This window comes from Apteryx rowi, unplaced genomic scaffold (genome assembly GCF_003343035.1).
Source record: "Apteryx rowi isolate R43461 unplaced genomic scaffold, aptRow1 scaffold_664, whole genome shotgun sequence".
NCBI classification, from domain to species: domain Eukaryota; kingdom Metazoa; phylum Chordata; class Aves; order Apterygiformes; family Apterygidae; genus Apteryx; species Apteryx rowi.
The window spans coordinates 243,341-256,249 of record NW_020450943.1 but is presented as its reverse complement, the minus strand read 5'-3'; the positions used below and the strand labels follow the sequence as shown (position 1 = coordinate 256,249).

Here is a 12,909-nt window from a genome sequence, read left to right as displayed (position 1 = left end):
CCTGACAAAATGCATTAGAAAACAAACATGTGCTTCAGGTCAAAGCTGATGAACCAAGTAATCATCTGATTTGAGCACACAAAGCCAATAAATTCGTGTTTTAAACGTATCTAATTTCAGAGGTTTTAAAGAAAGCCTTCTATGACCTCTCTCTTTCATGTCATGATATTTTCTTCTGTCTTTATTTAATAGGTGGGACAGGCAAAAGATGAAGCCTTAACAAATCAGCTGATAGATTATCTTATGGGAGAGAGTGATGGCATGCCCAAGGTATTGTATTTTTGTCACTGCTGTTCTGTCATGTTTCTGTACTACAAGATCTTTTGAGTTTCTTTTATCATAAAATTTTTGGTGGACACAGATTGCTTTTTAGCTTGGTTTCATTAAGGAATAAGGCTTATATGATTACTCCATCCATGAACTGACAGTAAATACAGTCATGTACAAAATGATATGTCTGGAATAATAAGCTCTGCTCTGTTGAGAGGAGTAAAGTTTGGTTACAAGGGAGGTAACATGATCTTGGCACAGTAAAGTTATTTCACCCTTAATATTATGGTTATAGTTTATAATTCTGTTGTGAGATTAAAGATTCTGGCTGTTTCATTTCTCTGTAGTGCTTAGAGGTTAAGAATTTAATATTCTGGACTTTTACATACAACACTGGACACTTGGTTGCCAAGCCAACCTTTCTTTTATAAATTTTTTTAAAACCTTTATGTATGTAGTATCTTTTTATTATTTACCTCTTATTACTTATCTGTAATTTGAAATTTGAATGACAATAGAATTAGAAGGAAAAATAATGAAGCAAACTGCAGGAGACCAGAAGACAATGAAGCTGTTAGAACTGTTAGATAAAAGATCTGTTACTAAGAAAGCATCTGCGTAAGGAGAAATAAATTCATATTTATGCTGAAAGTTGGATGGACAGAAACAAACTGTAGCATCCTGTCTTTTATGTCAGTTTTCTATGAGCTGCAGCCTAGCCATCTGGTTGCCAAAAGAAGTGTATAGGACCGGAGAAGGGAAGGGACCTACAATATGAACTCCTTTAGTGAAGTGGTTCTAAAGATTTTAGAAAACATTCAACAACTGTGTGAATACCATAATTGCCATATTTAATATTGTTTTGCACTTGAACATAGAGCTTTGTTTTCCTTGTTTAAAAGCTCTCTCTTGTTCTTCTGAATGCTTTAATCCAATCTGCCATAGTCGCTCTCAGTGAGTAACATAATTTTACTTTATCAAATCATACTTGTTTGTTTAAAAATCTGCTTACAAATCAACTCAGTTTTATCTTCATTATGCCCTGGAACCAGTGTTTTTGAAATTATAAAGCAAATAGGGTTGTTTTTAGAAAAGAGCAGCTTTTATGTGGTAGTATTTTTATAAAGCTGAAAGTAAGAGTGAACTTAAAGTAGCCATGCAGCAGAAACTTGCTGATCCTTTCAGCACTGATTGTTCAAACCAGAGAAGCCTCACAGCAGCCTGCTTGTTCTAACCTTTTTCAGCAAACAATTATATGGGATTTTAATGATGTACCATATTATCAAAATTGTTGTAATTAGCAAAGTTTTGCTACACTATTGCCTGTCTAAAATAAACTATTATTTCTTAAATGAGTTGTTATTATACAGAATACTGTATTTGTTAAAGTTAACACATAAAAACTATTATACAGTTTTCTTAATTTATGTTACAGCTGTTCCTTCTTTTTTGTTTTTCAGGGAGCGTTATCTAGCAAGGTTTTGCTGTTTTGTGTGCGCGCTTTTTAAGTACAGTGTTTTAAAAAACAAAAACAAAATGATTGCTATCTAAAATTAAGATCAATTAGATTACAATAATAAAATTTTCCAAAGGCTTTAGGAAATGTCTTGTCAGTTGAAAAATCCTTTCTATATTTATTGCTTTTAAAATGGCTAACTTAAAGTTTAGAATATGAAATTAAAACATAAGACTCATATTTTTCTTAAATGCCTTCTATTTTTGTAATCGTTTCTATCTACAGCTACCACATAAGTCATTTAAATGTGCTATTTAGGTAATCTACAGTCAGAGTCATGGCAAATACCGTTTCAGACCACTAGTCTGTCCTGGGCCATGATCCTCCTTCCTCCTGGAGAGGAGAACAGGGAGAAGCAGCCTTGATGGGGAAGGAATGCAGCCTTGTTGCAGAATGAGTCTATAAAGCTACCAGTATCTATTTTTTCTAATTTATCTATAGTTAAGTCAGAACCATATCAATATATACAATACATCGGACTAATTTGGTCTTGATTAACCAGCTAAAAGATTGCCATGTACAGGCTTTTCTTTTTATTCATTCCCTTTTACAAATCACTACTAAAGATATGAAACAAAAATGGCCCTAGCCTGCATTTTTTCCACTTAACTTTGTTTATGATAAAAAGAAGCTACTATCTTGTATTTTATATTTTAGTCACATTTTCAATAATGCCACTGTTTTGCTCCTTTTTGAGGGCTTTTTCAAAATTCTTATGAAAATCCAATTCTCTTTTTTTCTTCTACAATACTGCCATCTTGATTTTAAAGCTTTGTTTTAAATTATTTCACTAATTTTCTTGATGTTGAATTAAGCTGTTGGATTGCCAATTCTTAGATAAACCCTGTGCTACATTTACCATTCTTGAATCCTGTAATATATCAACAGTATATAGTATAGCAAATTATAGATTTTATCTTTTTGTTACCCGCTTGATTCCTTCATTTTAAATTCCGTTAGCTGTCTTGGATGTTTACCGTCTTGGCCTGGTGCCATATGCTCTATAACAGCCAGGTTTTGTCATCCTTATTCATGCTAAGCAATGTCTTCATCTAGATCCATAACAGGATTTAAGCATCTGCAGCAAAATTTCTCTAAGAGGAGTTCCTTGATTCTTTTCTAACACCATAGATGCCTACAGGTCTGAAGCTGTTAACGTTTCCGCCGATAAAACTCCCTGAGTACCTAGTACCGGTACCTGCTGCTTCGTGCGTCCATATTAACAGGGCTTAGCAACTAACTGCGCGTCTGCCGCAGTTCAGTCGGGGTCCTTCAACGTGGGTACTCGTCCGTCTGTGTCCTAGTGGATGAAACTTGTAGGGGGGCTGAGCATAGCTCAGGCATGCTAATATGAAGAGCTCTTCATAAAATAGGCTAGCTTGTCCACTTTCTGTGAAGAAAGTGATGCTGGGATGAAGACAAGAATACAGCGACGTGTATTTAGTTACTATTAATTAATTACTTTTGTATTATTCAATTAAGGATGCCAAGTATCTGTTCCGCTTATACATGGCACTAAAGCAATACAGAGAAGCTGCCAGAACTGCTATAATAATTGCCAGGGAGGAGCAGTGTTCAGGTAAGTCTGTTTTTTCTAATATGTATGTATATATATCTGATATATATACCTGACACTGCATCCTTTCAGTGCTTCGGTTACTGTTATTTAAATAGATTTATACTCAGGAAAAGCTTGTGTCAGCCTTAGAAAAACCCTGCTTTGTAAGTACAAAGCTTTTAATTATATTTAAGTTTAATTTTGAATTTGAAGTGGCCTTTGTGAARAGGTTGGGACTGTTATAACTGTATATTAAAGAAAAAAAAGAAATTGTGGAAAATATCTGCATTTCTTATATTGCATTTAAGTAAACATATTGATGGAGACTGCCTACAACTTTGCTTTTCTGTATAACAGAGCTGTGTCTTAAGTGCAGTTACTATGAAATGTGGTTTCCAAGTCAGATACTGATGCTTTAGTCTTTGCACGTATAAAATTCTTGATATTTTTCAGTGGGAGGTGGGCACAGGAGATGATTTCTGTTGAATGATCAGACTTTCTCAAGCCTTGTTTTCCCCCTTAATAGGTAGCCAATGTTAGAGAGAAAAAAAGGATTAAGAAGGGATGGGGCTGGAAGCAAAATAGCTACCACCATCATTAGCTGCTCTCCTCTGTAGCCACAGCAACAGTCCTACCATAACACTGCTTTCTTTTCATTTCAAATAAATTAAGAAAAATAGCTATAAAGGAAAAATAACAGCCTGGGGAACAGAAGGACAGTCATGTCCTGGCAAATTAACATTTATTGACTGCTCCTTGGCAGTGGGCTAAGGGGGGAAGGGTAATCTCTTAAACCCTTGATAAGCAAGAACTCCTAATTCATCATAGCAATGAATAATGCATTTGTGCTAATCATTTAAGCAGGAAATGTAAAGTTTCAAGGGTTTAATTGTTCACTAGCTTCTTTGAATCTGAAAACATACATCTGAAATACAGTATCGCATGTTGTTTTTCATATTTCCTCATAGTACAGATGTGTTCTGGAACATTGTAAGAATAAGAACTACATTTTTCTCAGTAAAATCACCAATAACTGGTGACTGGTAAACAGTAACTGTTTCCCATGCAGGGACAGTTTTAGATTCTCTGCTCTTCCTTCAGGAGCTTTCAGTGAGTTTAGTTTTGAAGGTTTCACCAATATAGTTTATTCTTTGCTTAAAAATCAGTAAAAATCATTTCAAGACTACACAGTTTGGTATTTTCTTTTTTGTATATTATGTGCAATTTTTCTTCTTTAGGCTGATTTTATATAATAGTTATCTAGTTTTAAGACTGAACATATTATACTGTGAGTCAGTTATACAACATGAAAAATTAATGATATCAGTTGTTTTCCAGCAACTGATTCTGGAGTAATAAGTAGTTGTCTCATATAAATACATCAGGTAGATTCAGCTGTAGTATGTAACATCATGTAACAAATTGCTTTATATAGAGAAAAAAAATGTGTGCTGAAATAACTATACTCTGAAATTTCTTCTAAATGCCTCCAACTGCAAAATATGACTTCTTCATCCTGATGTCTTAACAGTGCAAAAAACACAAACAAAAAGAAGAAACTATGTTACAGTAGACTGATCACTGATTGCTTTGGTGACAAATTCAGCTACATGGATAATTTAGTGAAATCCTGGGGTTTCTGGACCATTTTTGATAGTAACCTTGAAGCAGTATAATCCAGTGAATTAATAGTCTTAACTACCTCACTGAAAGGTTTGGGGTTTGTCTGTTTGCAGAGGGGAGGAATTGCCAAAGCAAATTGAAAGGTAAAAGTATGTTAAATTAAAATTTAAACAACAGCTTTTGAATATCTGACCTTGAGGAACAATGAGATGAAATATGTCATTTCTGGAAACAAAAAAATGTATCAAACAGTGTTCTAAAAGTATCTTTTCTCTGCTTTATTGTGGAAGTGATGCATTGGATGCACCATTTTAAAGCAGGGTACARCATTTTATTTATATATATATATATATATAAAATATATATATAAATACACACATATCATCATCCTCATACACATTTTGCTGTTCTTCTAACATTCTACTGTTTAGATATCTCCAGGTGTAAGTATTTTTCTTGTTTAACTAACTCCCTGACTAGTATTGTTTAGGATACTGTGACAAGCAACTGCTTGTGACTTTCTAAAGAATTTGGCATGCAAAGGTTTTGCTCTAAGAATCAACATATCTTCTTGTTCAATTTCCTTATATGCCATTAGACATTGAACAAATAAATTGTTATGAAAAACTGAATTTACTATGCAGTGTCCTTTATTTTTAAGGAAACTACCGAAATGCACATGATGTTCTTTTCAGTATGTATTCAGAATTAAAGACCCAGAAGATTAAAATTCCTTCTGAGATGGCTACAAACCTTATGATTCTACACAGCTATATTTTGGTGAAGGTAATGAATTCAGAAACTAAATTTACATAAATGTTGCAGTGTGATTTATTAAAATATATATATGGATGATGTTCTGTATACATAAATTATGTTGGCATACGGGTTGTATTACAGAATCCAAGTCTGTACTAACAACATGCTTCAGGAGAACAGTCCACGTGTTTTGATTATTTTTACCTCTTTGATTAGCATATTCTTTTATAAATACTGAATAATTAAAGCCTACATATGGCTTCCTTTATTTCTTTTGCATTCATACTTACAAAAATGTTATGCTACCAGTGCTATTATTCATTAAGAAGCAGATCAGTGCTTTTCTGTAAATGAAATTAAGCAACGGTGCCCAAACTGTTTCTAGTAGTTAATATGTGGCCCTTCAGGAGATCTGTTCAGCCAACAGCCTGCTTCTGGTCTCTCTGCCTCCCAGCAGCGATGCAAGAGCAGACAAATAGTGGGCTGCAGGCCTGATATACACTGCTTGGGGGAAGACCTGCATCCACTAGTAACTCTGTCCCTTCTTCAACATATGATACTCCCCCTCCCCGCTCAGTTTCATAAAAGGGTCATGGGTCTCCAGGAAGGAGGACAGCCAGGAGCAAGCTGCATAAATTATTCTTTAAAGACTGCGGTTAATTTGATATATTTATTGTGTTCCAGACTCATGTGAAACGTGGCGATCACATAAAGGGAGCGCGTATGCTTATACGCATAGCCAACAATATCAGCAAGTTCCCATCACGTAAGTAAAAGTGCTGACAGCATAGAAGAGCTTGCTGAGCTCTACAGGATAATTCATTAATCATTGCATTAAACAGGTACATTTGTCTGCTATGATCATGCTGGCTACAGAACAAAGTGTAAATACAGCGTGTGCTCTGCCATCCTCACAGGATAGCTCTTTGATACATGGCCTCCAGGGTAGTGCCTCACCAGCACTTACAGCTGTCCTCAACCACTATAACTGCAGCACTGAGTTGCCTGAACCATGCATAATAGTCTCAGGATCATACATAATGAACTGATTGGCTTTGTGACATTATCACAAAATTTTTATTTGCCCTCTTTTAAAAGTGTCACCTTTTTGGCTCATGAAGCTTTAAAGATAAAGTTTCTTTGAGACCACTATATGCAGAGTCTTGTCACATACGACAGCAGTACTGACAGTGCATCTCTCTGCACCTGCATGTACACAGGCCATTCTCCATGTTTTGTTTTGTTTTTTCTCTATTAATCCCTGATCAGTGGTAAACTCAATTTCTGTTGCATGTTTTTTAGAGCCAATATTCTCTCAGCTATGTCATTAGAATGCAGACTTTAAAAGATGCAGGCCAGATGTGGGAGAAATCGATATAACCAAAATATTCCTTCTGCCATGCTGAACCTCAGAAATACAAAGCAGTGACAGCTGAATCCCTGATTTTCTTGTGTATGGTTACAGGAATTGCACAAACTTGTATAACTCTGTACCATGAGGAAGAAGAAAAATAGACTCATTTTTTCATCAAAAACTTTTCAGTCCTATTTGCTTAAAGGCTTTCAACATTAATATTGGTAAATAAATATTTTTTTGTTGTTTCATTCTATTTACAGACATTGTCCCAATCTTGACTTCAGCAGTAATAGAGTGTCATAGAGCAGGATTAAAAAACTCAGCCTTCAGTTTTGCTGCTATGTTGATGAGACCTGAGTATCGTAACAAAATAGATCTTAAATACAAAAAGAAAATTGAAGCAATGGTCAGGTGAGCAGTGTTAGTCTCCTATATTTACAAATGTACAGTATTATGGCTTTATTAGTAATGTTAGTTTTGCTCATAAAACCTACTGGCTTTAACCTATTTTCATGTTATTTCACTGTCTCATAGTTGGAAGCCTAAGACTAGTTTCCCTCCTCTGTTGCAGATCAAAGGCTTTTCTGTTCCCTTGGATATGATTTATCCTAAATACATGTGCACATAGCCTTACATTTTACATGCATGTAAGACAAGGAATTGTTACAGATTTCAAAGTATTATGATCTGTTACAACTTTAAAATGTTTGCATTGGTTCAAATTAGATGAAAAATGACCTAGGTCTAACCTTATATAATTATGATGAAGTATCAGTGATTGTTACAGGGAAATACTAACTGGAAACCATGTAAATAACTAAACACTTGCTAAATATCTTTATTCAAGTTCAAAGGGTTTCTTTGTGCTTTTACTCATATTTGTATCTTACTTCTAGGCGTCCAGACATATCAGAGGTGGAAGAGCCAACAACATCCTGTCCATATTGTGCATTTCTGCTCCCAGAGTGTGAACTCTTGTGTCCTGGGTGTAAAAACAATCTCCCATACTGTATTGCAACGGTGAGTGTATTGGGTGTCTGCTGCAGCCTGAGAATGAACACAAAGCCTTTTTTCCTTGTAAAATATAAGTTCATCTGAACATCATCAGTTTGCTAGTAGATTCAAGGTAAGTTTTTCATGCTGTTACAAATCGGGTAAAACCATTCTTTTGTGAATGTTAAAATAATCTGTGGCCTCAGCTGCCACCTACAAGCTGCAGGGACTTAAGTTTGACAGTAAAATCATTAAGTGGCTCTGGCTGACTTCACCTTCCTGAGGAGGTAACTCATGCAGCTGGACTCACCTGTATGTCTAGCATGGGTGAGAGAACACAAGGAGGGGACAGAGCTGCTGGTACCTTCCCAACCACATCCTTTGTTCCAGTTCCTCAGTGCTCAGGACTGTAACCCTGGAGATGGAAGTCTCAGTTTCATCTATGTGAGGGAGATTTTACTTTTGCTAGATTCAATTGATTTGTCATGCTAGTATTACAGAAAAATCACACATTTACTTAAGCAGAAATCAAATGTTGTAGTTAATTTCTTTATTATAACTAAAGAATCTGTCTTACAAAAATGATCTTACAAGCAATTTCTTCTTACTCCATTGGTTAAACAGATGACCAATGTATTTTACAAGTATTATATTAAGGAAAATAACCAAGGCTTCTAACTATGTAACTTCATAGGCCAACTGTAATGTACATCCTCATCTATGTTTCACATTATATTTAGGTTCTCCCTTGGATATAGTTCATTTACATCACATGCATTTGTAACATCATTAGGCCTGCAGCAACTTTACTTGCATCTTACCAATGTCAGTGTCAAAGCCTACTGCAGCCTCTCTTATTAGAACATAAATCTCTAAATTCAGTTCAAGGCTCTGCTGTATTTTGTAGTGTTGAAAAGGTACATACAAATTATTTGTATCAAAAGCAAGTCATTCTCACTTGTATTACACCCTGGTCAACACAGTAACCATACCAAAAAGAAGGAATCATCTCTGTTTAAAGAGACTACTATCAAGACAGCTGCTATACTCACAGACTGTGATCAAGGCTTCTGACAGACTAGAATGCAACCTCGTGGCCTCAGATGGTGTGGTTGTGGGGGCATTTTTTGAAAATTGTCACATGCAACACCAAAAATCCCAGTAAGCTCTGGATGTAAATCTATAGATATCATTATAGAATTGCCAAACTAAAATAATTTTAAAAGTGGTAACTCAACACACTATTTATTGTTGTTTTTTTAAAGAAATGCAAATTATAATGAGAACTCTACATCTCCTCTAGAGCTCCTTTTCTAATCAGAGTTCACACAGTAGCCAAACTACAGTAATACTGTTTGGGGTTTTTTTAATTCCTCAAGATCTTCTCTTTGTTGCTGAGACTTTTTTCAAAAAAAAATGATATAAAACTAGATTACCAGCATACTAAGACAGCACATTCCCTTTAATCACTTGCAGCTTTTGTCTCCAGGGTCGGCATATGGTACGAGATGACTGGACAGTCTGCCCACACTGTGACTTTCCTGCCCTTTATTCAGAATTCAAAATGTAAGTTGGGATTTTTTTTTTCCTTTCTGCTGCAGTGTTCTGTATGAGCATACTTCAGCAGCAGACTTGGTTTCATTTGGTACTAAAAAACATGCAATATAGTGTCCTCAAAGGGAAAAAGAAATTTTAACTCATACTTGGCAGTTTCATCTAACATAATCTCAGAGTAATGCTTTGAAGTGGATAAGGAAGTATTATAAAGAAAGAATTCAGCTGTAGATGCAACACTCCAACAACGGAAACCATACTAATGGACAGTGGGCTTGTTTAAGTTCCCAGCTGCTTCCTGCAAGACCACACACTGAAAGGGGTGGGGAAAAGAGACCAAGAAAACCCACACAGCATACCTAGAGTACTCAGTACTTGGGTATACACTACAAAAGCAATAATTGCTTGTCCTGGATTGTATTCCACATGACAGTGGGATGGGATGGTTCTGTTCAGATCAGGAACTGCTCCTACCAGTAATGAACCTCCAAAAACTCTTCGTGTTCTAGCCCTACTCTGTATATATTTTACTTGCCAATTTTTCCTCACCTCCATGCAAGCAGCAGCAGCCTTCCTGTTGTGATGTTAGTTCTCAAATATTTAAAAATAAAGAGACCTCAGCTCCAGGGAAAAAAAAAGACTCAACATACTTTCACAAGTTTGACATGCTGTGGCAGCATCCAACTACTTGTCCATTAGATATCAAGTAGTATTCCCCTTCAAACATCTAGCTAGGACCACCTGTTGCTCTACTCTAGACTTCTTACATTGCTCCATGCTTTCTGCATCAGGCCCAAATGTCTGTTTKAAAGTGTAAAATTGTAATTTAACTAATCCTACTACTTTTAAAACAGCATGTTACAGAGTGAAAACATATGTCCAATGTGTTCTGAAAGAATTAACATTGTTCATCTTAAGAAAATAAATGATTGCACACAATATCTCAAAACAGAAGTGGACCAATAAATTCAGGTATGTGCTACAGCTTCTTACTTCACAGGGCTCATTCTAGAAGATATTTGAAAAAGACTCTGAACAGAAGTTTTTCCCAACACAGGAAGCTCAGTGCTTAAGAATTCAAGTTACTGCCTAGGTCTATCTCTCAGTTTATCTTTATAACTGAGACCAGATGTACCAATTCTGTGCCCTCAGGTATAAAATAGCCCCTTAGTTTTTGCTGCTGCAAGTAACCTCATGGTTAAATCACCTGGGTGGAAGGTTTTGAACCAGTTTACTTCTAGGACAGTGTGAAACATCTGTATTCTGCAACATATTCTGTTTTGGAATGACTTAAGCTTCCTGAATGCTGGTTGTGCTTAGAACAGCACAAGGAGGAGTCTGAAGAGCTCAGCAGCACCAAAGCCTTTCATAGATCTACCAGAAGGATTTGAGTGCAGGAAGAGATAGATATGGCTAACTGGAAGGAGCACATTTGAAATGCAGGTTACATGATCTTAGATTGGGGGGTGGGGGTGTTAAATAATGGAGCACAATGAATTTGCAATATACTGAACTTCTAGAAACTATCACAGGATAACAATAACATATTGGCTTGAAATACTCATATTTCAAAGAATAAGACCAATATTCTATACTTTTTGATCCAACATCAGTTCTGTTGAGTGGTAACTGCAAACAAGTAACAAAGTTCCTCATTAATTTTGACATTTAAATGCTGTTTTAGTGGAGTAAACACCTTATGTGAAAACTTAACTGTAGAGCAGAAAGTAATGGGCAGATGCATACTGTACCTCAGTCTAACAAAATTGCATACACCAGAAACACCTCCCCCCTCCCCAAGAGAAAATGTTAATTTGCTATCAGTCTTTGAGATATGAGTAACTGTTTCTGTTTATTTTCAGAACTGCATGTGCTGTCTCGTGATCAGTAGCATTGAGGAAGGCTCTGTTACTGCATTACAGGTGGTTTTTTCCAGTAAGATTTAATAATGACCATGTCACTTCTATTTTGTGATAATCTGTAAATACTTAACTTTTGACAAATTTTGTACTTTATTCTAGTAATAAAACTGATAATTTCTTCCTACTAAGCAAAACTTAAGTTTCATATGCAAAGGCAAAACCAAGGAGCATTCTGTGTTCTTCTGTTCAGCCAAGTTACAGTGATATTTATACAAAGTTAGAAGGAATGAAATTTGGTACTTTAGACTAAACTGTCCACAGGTTACAAATGTGGACAACAACATATTAAACTAGGCAAGAAACCTAGTATTTGTTTATTCAATATCAGCTTTGAGCTTTCATGACTAATCTGTATTAAACATTTCTTAATCTTTAAGTATTCCCTTCTGGCTTTAAAAATATAGCTCATAGCATTGGCTCCTCATATTTTGGAACTAATGCATCACTGCTTTTCCATGTCTCTAACTGAACAAAGTGGAAGTTGCGAGAAAGGAATATAACCACAACCCAACACATGCAGGAAAGCCAGAACCTCAGAAGGAAAGACAGTGCATGAGAGAGAGCAAGAGYTCCACAAACTCAACCAGTTTTTTTAAAACTTGTGTGAACTTATTTTATTGTAATTTTATACACTACTTAATTTCTATATTGTACAAACATGCAACTCAGATTTTTTGCATCATGTACTATTTACAAGATTTCACCACATAATAGCAGAGAATTTATTAAAAAAAAGTTAGAAGTCCTATGAAGACTCAGTATAATGCCAGGTAACTGTCACATTGTCATGTTCATGCACCTGGGTGCTTGTTTTACAAGAGTAGTTATAGCTTGTAACTTTGTAGCAAGTTAAGAGTAATTACAGCACTGCATAGTGTGAGAATAAAGTCATCACCTCTATAAGAGGTGCATTTTCAACGCACTGGTTCTACCTTCCCAGCCACATTACTGGATCTGTTTCAGGCTCCTGCCAAAAGTTAGATAAGCAAAGCTGCATCCATAGCAAGGTTATTCTGTTTAACGTCTTGTTTTCTCTTTTCTTTTCCCTTCTTTTTTTGTTGTTTCTTCATTTTTCTCCGTTTTCGGCAGCCTGGAAGACTTTACTTTTTTTTGCTACAAACAGAATAGATGGACAGGATGGATAGTTTAAAATGCAGCTGTAACCTGACAAAAGCAGAAGCCAAAATGCAATCAGTGTAAAAAAATTATTTCAGAGCGATCCTTAGTTCTTAGCATGGACCTTCAACAAAAAAAAATGAGTATAGGCAATCTCTCCCTTCTCCCCCTTTTAGGTATCAAGATTTTAAATTCCATGGAGAGGACATACTCTACGATATACAATGTTAATGGCTGACCC

At 35.7% G+C, this 12,909-nt stretch overlaps 2 protein-coding genes across 16 annotated transcripts in view; one reads left to right on the top strand and one right to left on the bottom strand.

Moving 5' to 3' along the window:
- WDR19 (WD repeat domain 19) overlaps positions 1-12,047 on the top strand; it is a 47,330-nt gene extending 35,283 nt beyond the window's left edge. For 7 of the 10 annotated variants that reach the window (XM_026085296.1, XM_026085295.1, XM_026085298.1 and 4 more), the window contains 8 exons: positions 193-270; positions 3,269-3,365; positions 5,629-5,753; positions 6,411-6,492; positions 7,344-7,494; positions 7,980-8,103; positions 9,566-9,642; positions 10,485-12,047. In XM_026085296.1, coding sequence (XP_025941081.1) covers positions 193-270; positions 3,269-3,365; positions 5,629-5,753; positions 6,411-6,492; positions 7,344-7,494; positions 7,980-8,103; positions 9,566-9,642; positions 10,485-10,596 — 846 coding nt within the window. In that variant the 3' untranslated portion in view covers positions 10,597-12,047. Of the gene's footprint in view, positions 1-192; positions 271-3,268; positions 3,366-5,628; positions 5,754-6,410; positions 6,493-7,343; positions 7,495-7,979; positions 8,104-9,552 lie in introns of all 10 variants that reach the window. The other 3 variants (XM_026085294.1, XR_003256565.1, XM_026085297.1) reach the window with 3 other exon arrangements.
- A 104-nt stretch (positions 12,048-12,151) lies between these two features.
- RFC1 (replication factor C subunit 1) overlaps positions 12,152-12,909 on the bottom strand; it is a 41,605-nt gene continuing 40,847 nt past the window's right edge. For 5 of the 6 annotated variants that reach the window (XM_026085303.1, XM_026085305.1, XM_026085304.1 and 2 more), the window contains one exon: positions 12,152-12,665. In XM_026085303.1, the coding sequence (XP_025941088.1) occupies positions 12,570-12,665 (96 nt within the window). In that variant the 3' untranslated portion in view covers positions 12,152-12,569. Of the gene's footprint in view, positions 12,717-12,909 lie in introns of all 6 variants that reach the window. The other variant, XM_026085306.1, reaches the window with a different exon arrangement.